The 12,567-nt window shown below is 33.3% G+C and overlaps 1 protein-coding gene across 1 annotated transcript in view; it reads right to left on the bottom strand.

Annotated features, from left to right (window-relative positions):
• LOC124357049 (lysosomal-trafficking regulator) overlaps nucleotides 1–12,567 on the bottom strand; it is a 115,705-nt gene that overhangs the window by 74,432 nt on the left and 28,706 nt on the right. The window contains exons 9-11 of the mRNA XM_046808445.1: nucleotides 11,226–11,362; nucleotides 5,076–5,230; nucleotides 4,226–4,335 (exon numbers count right to left, since the gene is read on the bottom strand). Coding sequence (XP_046664401.1) covers nucleotides 4,226–4,335; nucleotides 5,076–5,230; nucleotides 11,226–11,362 — 402 coding nt within the window. The remainder of the gene's footprint in view (nucleotides 1–4,225; nucleotides 4,336–5,075; nucleotides 5,231–11,225; nucleotides 11,363–12,567) is intronic.

Here is a 12,567-nt window from a genome sequence, read left to right as displayed (position 1 = left end):
CATGTTATATTATTTGAACCATCTAAAACATAATAACGATTTCTACATAGCGGCCCAGGCCTCTTTTTTACACAGTATGTTTGGGATTTATGACTAGTAGTCTTATTTCGCTTTCGTTTGACAACATTCCATTCACTGGGATCTAAATTGTATGACTCATAGTTTTGGCTATTTTTACATTCAGGTTGTGTTTTACTTAAATCTACAGTTCTATTTACATTATTTACAGGCAATGATTCAACCTTGCTAGGGCTTGCACAGCTCATCAGGGGTTGCACTAAAGAACCATCAGACAGTCTGTCACTAGACTCCTCGTCAGCAGTAAAGTCCGGCGTAAAGAAGTTCCTGTACCAGTCCATGAAAGAACATTGAGACGTGGGCCCCCGAGCACAAAACCCCTCAGTTACAAGTCTAGTGTTCACTAGCACACTTATACCGCATTCATAACTGTTCTTTTGTTGCATACAGCTAATTTCAGTAAAGTTACATTCTTCCACCCCCAACCTTGAGGCCGTTAACTTAGCAGATAAATTATTTGACTGGTTTAGGGAATCAAAATGATAAGCTGCTCCCCCAGCAACATCCACAAATAACAAACTCCAGTGCGTCCCTGAGTCGTCTTTCAGGGTCGCGACGTTGTTACTAACACAACAGAAAACATATTGCGAAGATGAAAGGGACACCTGCGACAGAAGCGCCTTAGCATCATCTTCTGCCCCCAATTTTACCATCTGAACAAGAGTTGGGCCCAAAAATAAGATTTTACAAGGTAGATCAGAAAAGGCTTTTGCAAATGTTTCAAAGTATGAGTCTAGGACTCTATCGTCTACCCATCTATTCATTAGCCACGTCCCGGCTTCTGCCGATTTTAGTTGATTTTTCAATGTATCTACCAAAGAGGATAAATCTGCGTGCTTTCTGTTTAACTCATCAATGTTACAATTAAGTTGTTTAATTAACATATCTTTTTCGGACTGCAATGCATTTACACATGAATAATCATTCATAAGTTCATCTAACTTAGACCTAAGTTTACTAGAACTAGTTTTTAACATTAAGTTCTCACTTAAAATAGCGTCTTTCTCTTCTAAAATCACATCTTGAGCGTTCAAAGAGTCATTCAGCTCAGAACGTCTTTGACATTTCTCATCTTGGAGTTTTTTTTCCAAGGCACCAGTACCATAAACAAGTACTAGCGCTTATGTTTTTCCTCTATGGAAGAAATCCGCCCACTGTTCCTAACCTTAAATAACTGAGCGCAGTTTCCCGCGTAAATACTGTCAGCTGCTTTCAACTACAGAGCGGCTGTAAAGGTTTTTTCCGCACACGGATTCCCGCGATTTCTACTGTCAACAGCAATTGGCGCTAACAACTTCTACAGTCGCATTCTGTTGCTACGCTGTAAACATTCACTTTGTGCAGTTTCTTCTACAATGATGAAATAGTGTAGTTTATTGTTCTCAAGTCAGTTTCCTTTTGTGTTGTGAAATGGATCCAGAACGTAACTTACGTAGTGACGACATAAGAAGGGGGCTGTACGAGTGGAGTGAAGGAGATCAAATCTCAGACAATAACAATGACGTTTTAGGCTCCGACGATGAGAATGTATTTGGTGATAGTGGGGATGAACAAGATGAAACCGCAGAAGATATCCTCACTGCTTCTTACTTTGACAATGAACTTGACGTGGAGATCCAAGAACCTGCATTACCAGTAAGTGATTCTGATATTTGTCCAATTTGCAAATGGAAACATGTTGAATGTTTTGAACCAAAAGACTTTATATTTGATGATTCTAATTCTGGCCTACAAGTTGACTTTGAGGATAATATTGAAAAGGAAATAGATTTCTTTCATAAACTGTTCGATTACGATTTAGTCTCGCACATTGCTTCTGAGACTAATAAGTATGCCCAGCAGCAAATGAAAAATGAGGCAGGAATAAAAGAATTCTCCAAACTCAGACGCTGGACAGGAACAAACCCTGATGAAATGTATTGTTTTTTTGCGATTTTGCTTCTAATACCCCATTGCAAGAAAAATTCACTAAAACTCTACTGGAGTACAGATCCACTCCTCAACACTCCCATATTCCCTCAGGTGTTCAGTCAAGATATATTCCTATTGTTTCTTCGAGTATTACATCTTGACGACAATTCACTAGAGGCGGGGGAAGATAAATTATACAAAATCAGAACGGTTATCGAAACCCTACGGAGAAAATTTTTTGTAGCCTACTCTCCTAATAAGAACCTGGTCATCGATGAGAGCCTCATGCTATGGAAGGGTCGCCTGGGTTTCAAACAGTACCAGATATAATATAATATATTACGGATATAATATAATATATTACGGATATAATATAATATATTACAAATTCCGTCTAAACGCAAGCGGTTCGGAATAAAACTTTATGTATTGTGTGACAGCAATTCAGGCATCGTCCTTGACTTTATTGTTTATACTGGCAAGACCACTGACTTGTTGAATGAAAACAAAAACCTCGGAGTGTCAGCAAAGGTTATCAGAACACTAATGCAACCCTACTTGGGACGTAACCATGTGTTGTACGTTGATAACTGGTACAGCAGTCCCGGCTTGTTCAACTGGCTTCTTGAAAATGAAACAGCAGCTTGTGGAACTGTAAGACAAAACCGGAAAGGTCTCCCTTGCTTACCCAAAAAAATGAATAAGGGAGATTGTGAAATTAGGAGCCAAAAACACATGCTTTGTGTAAAATGGTGTGACCGCCGTAATGTAACAATGCTAACAACAATCCACAAGCATGAAATGATTCCTGTGACTAAGCTTGGAAAGACTGTAAACAAACCAAGCTCTGTCATAGAATATAATAAGGATATGGGAGCAGTCGACCGCTCGGACATGATGATATCTTTCAATGACAGTGCAAGGAAATCAAAGAAGTGGTACCGTAAATTATTTTTCCACTTGATTGATATTGTTGTTTTGGATACATACAACATGTTTGTAATAAAACAAAACAAGAAAAGTGGGTTTTGTGACTTTAGACTAAACCTTATCCGACAAATATTGGAAACACATCACACTCCAAGAGAAGGAAGGTTGGTAGCCGCGGTGCCGAGGGTCGTGCCCCCGCCAGCCGCTACCAGAGACCAACATCCGCTCCGCCTGACCGGCAGACACTTCCCCCGCCCACTGCCGACGCCAGAAGGTCAGACACGGAAGACACAAAAGAGATGCTACGTCTGTTCTCATTCCTCAAGCAGAGAAAAGAAGAGGAAGGATGCAACGTTTGAATGTAAAGAGTGTGGTGTGCCACTGTGTATACATCCATGTTTCGAGCACTTTCACAGAAAAAACAAATTTCAGCCTTTGTTTACTCAACAAAAGTAAATGTTAGCTTTTTATAATAATAATATCTGATTTTCATAAAAAAATAAAACAAAATTTTTCTTACTATTTTGGGAGTGTATTATGTTTCACATCCTTACTCCTATGAACAAATGATGTAGTGACGTTCCAGAAAGTCATTACTCCTTAAAGGGTTAAGACTTATATATCACCTACTTCGAATTTAAATAACTGATTTAAGACCTAGCTATTATTGGGTTAGAAGCCAAGCTCTGAAAACATTGTTATAATTCATTGCCTATATTCATCGGTAAATTCCGCCAACTTATCAATTAATAACTTCCTGAGTGTTAATGTAAATTTATGCTATAGTAGCAATAATGCAATCAATAATTTGTAAAATTAGCCAACAGTTGGCTCTCAAATGTATGCACTAAACCTAACTGAAATATTTAAGAATACACTAAGACGCATGTCAGATAGTAGAACAATGAGTAACATCGGTAAAACATTTGTGTAAATGGCTGTTTCACAATTACAAAACTTCTGGAAAATTTTTCTCGATTTTTACGAATCTGGTTAGAAAAATTGTTGTAAATTAACTTAGTTAACACAAATTTTGTGTGATATGGGTTCGAAAATTGTAGTTGAAATTGAAGATGACAAATGTCTACAGAGACATTACTAAAACAATTGTTTTACAGTATTAGAAGTGTCTCACTTGAAATACAATATTATGTAGGAAAATAGATTAGGAATATACCATTCAAATGTATACAGTTAAGTTTGATTTTTTTAAAGCTTTTTTTATAACTGCCTGTTGTTTTATGGATTTTCCTTTTAATTTTACAACATTTAAGAGTGTAAGTTTAAAATATAAATATTTACTTACCAGTGGAGGATTATCCAAGGTGAAGAACCGGAGGTACTGAGTGAGTTGGCAGGGTTCAACAGTGACTCTGGCCAGGAGGCTGACCAGGTCCAGAACGGCTCGCTGCAGCTCTGCACACCACACAATTCCTTAAATACTATTCTAATCAACCGCATGTAAATCAAATAAAACATTTACAGATATGATCATACAGTAATCAAGTCAATGAAGCGATCTCAGCTGGTTAGATTTCTGAAAGTCTAGACTGATCATACACCCAGAAAACAATAAGTGGCTTCACTCCATTTGCAAGTTGGAAAGACAAGTAAAATTATGACAACTGTCTCATCCATTTCATATAATTAATTAGTGCGGCAAATTTAAATCAAGAAAATATAATAAGACACGTATTGTGTAACAAAATATGTTTTTGAACCACATAAGAATTCAGATCATTAGAGTATGATTAAAACAATGAAAAAAACCAATAATACTGAATTGGAAGGTTAATTTATATTAACTTCTTTTAAAGCAGTAACTGACATGTATAATGAAAAATGGTTTAAATACATTTCTTAAGACAATTTATTACACTTTATCAATAAAAAGTAAAATATAGTTCACCTAACTTTTTTATATGAAATGAAACATTTAAAGTATAAACAATAAATCCAAGGGCAGAGAAATATGCCATTATATTCTCCAGAAATGAAGTAGTTTTAAAATTTGTGATTTCTTAATAAACTGCTTAACAAATTGTTATATACTTCATTCAAATAATTTAATGTTCTTTTTTTCTTTTTTTGTCACCAATTTGAGAGTTAAATAAGAACACCTTTTGTATTCCCGAATGCATGCTTTAGATACTGACCAGTATACTTGAGATCGGTGATGGACAGAATGTCGGCGAACTGAGAGAGCAGACGAGATACCATGTTGTGACTTGTCAGCACCTGACAGTCCTCCTTGGCCAGTCGCTGGATACAGTACACACTGTCCAGCAGCTGAGTCTCAGTAAGATCTCCACTGGACACAAACATTTCACGGCTTCAGTAGAGATCTGGACTCATCTGGAGGGGATATGGTAGAGGACAGGTGAGGATAATCTGCTTAATCAGGATAAAATATGGTGGTAAAATTAAATACTAACCCTTTAACTACTGGGTAATATGGCGAGCCAAGCGCCTCCAGTACTACTCTTGTATTTACATGTTCCAACATGTCATGCACTCATTGCTACTCTCGCATTAAAATTAGATACGGCTCGTTATTGTTTATTTCCAACCTACCTATGGAGCATTGACTGTTGTTCTCTGGTAGTTATTTCAGTAATATGATGACTGAAGCGCTACTTGACTAGTGTCACAGCCTGGTTTACAATGTTAGTGTTAAACTCAAGTGCTCATGTTCACATCAAAATATTAGCTCGTATCTAACCACAATTTATTAGCGCCGTTTATGTTTTGTTGTGTGACGGTTTATATAATTTGTTTATTTTAAAGTGTAAGGTTCAAATTCAAATTCAAATTCAAATTAACTTTATTCATATTATTTGTACAATTACATTTGAATTTATACAAATAAGGAATGGCATCATCTTACATGTTTTATTTGATTATATCCTATGTGTCCATATATTCTCCAAATGAATACAAAGCCTTATCTGTCAAAAATCTTTTAAAATGATTTTTAAACAATAAATCATTTTCTATGTTAAATAAATTCCTAGGGACTTGGCTTATAAATTTAATACCTGCCGAGCTAGGTTTTTTATAATGAAATTCCAATGCATGTTTATGTACTGCCAATTGATTTCTATTTCTAGTAAAGTAGTTGTGATTTGACCCCAATCGGGGTAATTTGTCAAAATTTGATCTAACCATCATAACAGTTTCCAGTATATACATTCCGTAAATAGTTAAAATTCCTAATTTTGAAAAATACTCTTTCACAGATTCCCCATCCTTTAAGTTCATGATTATCCTAATTGCTTTTTTTTGAAGTTGAAGAATGCTTAACAGATTTGAATTACTAGTGGCCCCGTACAACACAACACCAAAGTTTATATGAGAATGTATGTGGGCATAATAAATGGTTTTCAAAATTTCAGTTGAGCAATATTTTGACATGGTTTTAAGAGCAAACAATCCGGAAGAAATCTTTTTTTGCAAAGCCAAAATATGTTCGTTCCAAGTTAAGTTCTCGTCTAGAAGTAATCCTAAAAATTTAGTGTTAGTTAATTGAGAAATTTGTATATTGTCTATTGTTATGTTTGGCATAAGTTTTTTTCTATTTTGTTTTGTGCAGAAAGAGATCATATTTGTTTTATTAAAGTTTAGTAATAAATTTTTACTGCAAAAATAATTATTAATACACATGAGTTCCGTTTTACATGCAATTTCTATTTCATTCAAACTTTTACCAGCAACTATTAAATTAGAGTCATCTGCATATAGACACAGCTTGCTCTGATCTTTTGTCAGAACATTTGGCAAACCCAACATATAAAGTAAGAAAAGAATTGGCCCCAGAATGGAACCCTGTGGCACTCCATGCCTTGATATTTTTAAAGAAGATTTTGCATGAGTGATTTGATTTAATTTGGTTACAAACTGCAAGTCAACATACTGTGGTCTATTTGAAATATAAGAAGCAAACCAGTTTAATGTAAAATCTTTAATACCAATGTTTTTTAAAATTTCTATTAATATTTCATGTGATACACTATCAAAGGCCTTGGTAAGATCCATAAAAATGCCAACCACATAATTCCCTCTATCAATATTGTCCACTATGGATTCAATAAAATCCGTCCCAGCAGTTATGACAGACTTACCAGCTCTGAAGCCATGCTGTTCTCTGTCAAATATATTATTGGTTTCAAGAAAATCAACTAGTCGTAAATACATCACACGTTCAAAGATTTTTGAAAAAGTAGACAAAATGGATAAAGGTCGATAATTATTAGGGTCAGTTTCACTTCCTTTTTTGAAAACGGTTATAATTTTAGAGATTTTCAGTTTTTCAGGAAAGATTCCAGACACAAAAGAGGAATTTATAACATGAGTCAGGGGCTTGATCAGGTACATTTTAGCTTGCTTGACAATTGGCATTGGAATTTCATCGTGGCCTGCTGAATATTTGTTAGGAAATGACATTATAATCTGATTTAATTCTTCCTCACTTACTGGTTGGGTGTGGAACTTTTTAGCATTAGAAGTTTTAAAGGTACCAGTGTTAACAGTGATGTGTGATGACAAGTTTGGTAATATTTCATTATCTACAATGTCAATAAAATGATTGTTAAAAATGGTAATTAATTATTGCTGATATATCACAATAACAGAAGTAAAATAAGACAATTTCTTGAAGAACCCAGTTCACAATTAGATGCCAAAAACGCCTAATTGCTGGAAGATGACAAATGTTACAACAATAGGATTATAATATAACCAGTTAACTTTTAATTAAAATTTAGGTAAAAAAAAACTGTTTTTTATTCAAAGTATAAGCAGCTATTGAAATAATGAGCTCACATCCACAATGTAACCTTGAGCGCTCTGCGCTGGCCATACAGCAACTCTGCCACTCAGCCGCAGTAATGACTTGGTGCTACTGTATCTCTTAACACGTCTACAACTGATAGGAGGTTAAAAAAAATTAAATCATAATTTTCTTAAAATTGCAGCTATAAAAACAGAACAGAATCAAAATTAAAGTGAAACAAATGGTAAGAGTCCTAGTCAGTGGGCAGTGTACATAAAGTTTATCAATAGTTAAATTATGAGATATTATAAGTTACATGACAATAAAATTAAAAATACATAACTATAAAAAAAAATTAAAATGTTGTGTTAATCCCCTCAAAGTCATTTTAAAACTGCCTTTATACAAAACTTTTTTAAACTATGTTTTATACAGAAAATGTTATTTTTATGTTTTTATCTGCTATATTTTGTACCTATATACATAAAAAAGGGATGCCACAGTTGATAAACTTTAGAGTGACTGGACTAATTTTGTTACTTTTTATTTTAAAATATTCATAATAGTTCAAATTAGATAGTCTAACAGAACAAAATATTGGAAATGTTTTCCGGACAGTTTTGAACTTTGAAATATAATAATAATAATCATGAAAGAATCCCAATTCAACTGATACTATACAGCTGAAGATCATGAAAGAGGCTGAAACATTATTTTACATTAACCCGGCAGTGATCATTGTGGGTCTTAGTGACCCGCACGTGACTTTTGTCATCTGTCCTGACTGTACAAAAATATTGATTTTTCCAGCCTTTCGCATACCTGCCTGCCTCCCCACCCACTACAACTCAGGACAGTTTTGTTCAGTTTAAGCGAGACTGGTGTCACGGGATAGACACGTGTGGGTCACCGTGACCCGCAGCGACCGTTTTTATTGTCAAAGTGTCTTACATCAAATTATTTTTTGAACAGTGTTTTTTAGCGTTTATGGTGTTTTTATTAACATTTACAGCATACAATTTTTTATTCTATGTCATTGTTCAAAAACTAAGTGAAATGGCTGAAGGCTCAAGTACAAGTGCTCCCTTTAGAGCGGCAGAGTGTGTATAGTTGGATGAAAACAGAATTCTCCAGGCCCTGCAAGAAGATGTTGAATCCGATGTTGAAACTGGATCTGAAACTGATGTTGGAAGTGACGTAGATGAAATAGAAGAAAGATAGGACGATGCCTGCAGAAATTCAGATACAGAGCAGAGTGACGAAGATTCGGAAAATGATGGACCTGTCTCGGATGATGAAATTCCTCTTGCGTATAGAGGACATTACCTACGATTACCTCATATTGTTTACTCATGTAATATAATTTATTATAATAACAAGTTAAAGAGAAAATCTTTAAACTTTGTTTTTTGAAAAATGTAATTTATTTTCAGGTCTCAATGAAGAGTGCGTCCCCAACTTGTTTTACTTAAAACATTTTTCTCAAAATAATATTTTAAGAATAGTGATAAGTTTTGATTATTTTAAGATGTAGTTATTATAAAATTAATTATATGCAATATTAGGTAAGGTTTAAATACTTCATAGTTGTTTTAATATTTTACTTAATAATTTTCTAGTTAGGTTTTAGTTTTTATTTTATTAAATTTGACAGGAGAATTTACTAAAAATATTTCGAAATAATGTATGTGTTTTAAATTTTATTTAGGTATTTTGTATCTTAAACCAATAAATACAATCAATAAAATTTAAATATTTTGTAACTAGATTCTTATACAGACATTAGAAAATTAGTCAACACAAACTGCTAAGATTTGTGACATAAATTTCATAATTTTAAAACAACATGTAAATAAATAAAAAATGTTTCCGAAACATGTTAAATTCTATTACCTAGCTCCAAAATTAACATATATGTATTATTAATTAAATAAGTAATAGAGCTTTCAGATATAACAAGGTTTTAATTTACGGGTCACCTAGACCCACAGCGACCGGATTCAGGTGCGACATAGGCGCGACCACTCCCGGGTTAACACACTTGAAAATAATATTTCTTGTATAGAACCATTTTGAATCATTGTTGAGCACAGAGTTCACTCAGATAAAAATAAGTCCAAATTAAAATATACTTTTAACTGCAAATGTTAGAAAATATTACATGCACGTACAGTGATTGGTCAATACGTAATGTACTGCAAATAGCAATGACAAAGTATTATCTAACTTCTACTACAGATTGCACCAGAAACAAATTAACAATTTAATGCATTGGAAATACTATTTAAACACTCCTATAAATTTCACCTTCTTATGGATGTAAATCAACTTTAATGAAGAAAATTGAGCATGTGTGCACATAAGGTACTCAGCTTCTTTGACATTACGATATGGCATATTTACACTGGCCATACAGAGGAAATTACACATGGAAATACAGAGGAATAGACACTAATATGCCTCAACGAGCTTTAGTTAATAAGAAACACATACTTTCAGCTTTCGTAATAAAACAGTATTTTGTAAAATATAAAAAAATAATTTATCCTAATCAAAAATAATTTTGCATTTTTCCAATATAAATAAATAATTAAGAATTTATTATCATTGAGCTTTACATTCAAGAAAATATAAGTCAAATCCTCTATATTAAATCATATTAATAACTTAGTACAAAGTCAGAATACAATAAAATCCATAAACTCTACAAAACAGACAAAATAATTTAGGCTAACTATAATGGGTGCCTATATCAATATCTAACTTAATATAACATATCCAAAATTGTGTACAATATCACATAGACGATTCTTTGTGTTCAAAGAGTTCCTGATTAGAATAAAATAGTAAATTAACCAAAAGCCCATACAGCTTATTCTTCAATAAAGCTATAGGTAGTTCTGCTATTTCTGAACAGAATTTGTTGTACATATTCACACCTAGTACCTTACAAATTTTTCGAGATTTTGACAGTCTACAAAAAGATGGATCAGTACATTTATTATTCCTTGCATTATAATTGTTTATGTCCTGTTGTAATTTATGGGTGGATAAGTTACTAATTGTAAATAGTAGTACATACAAAATATAAAGATTAATGACAGTTAAAAATTTAGTTTTTCTAAGATGTTTGCATGATCTAATTTGTGAGAATCTGTGATCATTCTAATAACTCTTTTGGAAGCAGCAATATGAAATAAAAGCTAAATTACATTATATAAAAATAACTGCATTTGGATTAAGTTATGAAATTTTTCATGGTTTTTTCACTAAAACGAGAGGCAACAACACCAGGGAACTAAGAATTTTATGTCACTATCTGTCATTCAAATCTTAACACCTTGGCCAAGGGCATTCTCAACATACAATAAGTAATTTTTAGTTTTGAATTTCAGTTTGAATCTTTTACGTGTAGGAACAGAAATAATACAATAAATTATATGTTTCAAACCACATCTTCACTTCCACCTGTCTGCCACATCCATGATGAATCACTGAACATTCTACAACTGAACTGAAACAGTTTAAAACTCACGTCTGTACGAAGTTAGAGACCAGGTCCACAGCTAATATACAGAGCTCGGGGTAAACAATCTGTACAGGTCTTCTACAGTCCATACACACTTTTCTGCTGCCAGCCAAGCTCCTCTCTCCCCCACTCATATCTTCAGCCTGTAGACAATATCGTGAGTCATGCACACAACACAATATTTACTCATCTATCTCTGACATGTGTTGTTGATGTAATCTTAAAAATACCAAATGTACATATTCCTACAACACTTGTGTCCATAAAGCTAATCCAATTTGGAATTTAAAAAAACCATTTGCTCAGGTGAACTTTTGCAAAATACTTAAATTATTCTTGAGCAAGTAAAAATGTTATGAGTGGAAACGAGTAATATTTAACCTGCATATAAAATTCTAAGTATCTTACTTGTTTTATTTTGTTGTGTGGGCATATTTAAAAGATTTTCTAATTTGTACCAAAGAGCCACTGAACAAATATTGTTGTTTATTATTTGGGTACATGTGATGTAAAATATCAATTTATGATTATTTGAAGTTGTAATGTGTTATTTGTTTAGGTCTATTCTTTAATGATGGGTGGTTTGAGACGAAATAAGGAATTGTTACCATTAAACAAAAATGATAATGAAATTAACAACTATATCACTATTTATGTATGAGTTGTATTTGTTGTGCTTGACCAGGGTAAAAATATCCACATCACTCTTTTTGTTCATTTAATATAATACAAAACATATACAGGGTGTTCATTTGAAAAATTCAAACTCGTATTAAAAGACTTATAGCCCAAGTATCAAAATTCTGTAAATGGGAATGTATAGTACTAATTGGGGGGAACAAAAAAAATTATTTTCAAATGTGGGTGCTCATCCCCATGGCCACCCATACCCAAAATTTTGAAATGGCAACTAATACCTTGTAACACCTCAAATTGAAGATCATAAAAAATGCTGTATTTTGGTAAAAAAATTGAAATTGGCCAAGTCATTTGGTATCAGCAGCCAATAATGTAATTTCTTACATTACAATTATTAGTCTACAAAACTACTGTACTACTGCCAATAACACAACACCATTACTTACTGAATGCAATGATATTGCCAAAAAGCAAAAGGTTTTGTGTAGTATTAACATAAAATTACTAATTTCTCTATCAGTATTTGTAAGTTAAGTGTTAGAGAGGGCTTCTTAACCCTAACTTCGCCTGGTAAAATAAGACATTCTTTACTTTTTTTTACTTTTTAAGTAAACAGGACAAACAAGTGTCTTATCATTCTTTAATCTTTCTTATCTAAAGTATTGTTGGAGACTGGTCTGGTAAGCGGCTATCTCTGGTCATGTTTCAA

This window comes from Homalodisca vitripennis, chromosome 3 (genome assembly GCF_021130785.1).
Source record: "Homalodisca vitripennis isolate AUS2020 chromosome 3, UT_GWSS_2.1, whole genome shotgun sequence".
Taxonomy (NCBI): Eukaryota; Metazoa; Arthropoda; class Insecta; order Hemiptera; family Cicadellidae; genus Homalodisca; species Homalodisca vitripennis.
This window is presented reverse-complemented; position numbering and strand designations above follow the sequence as displayed.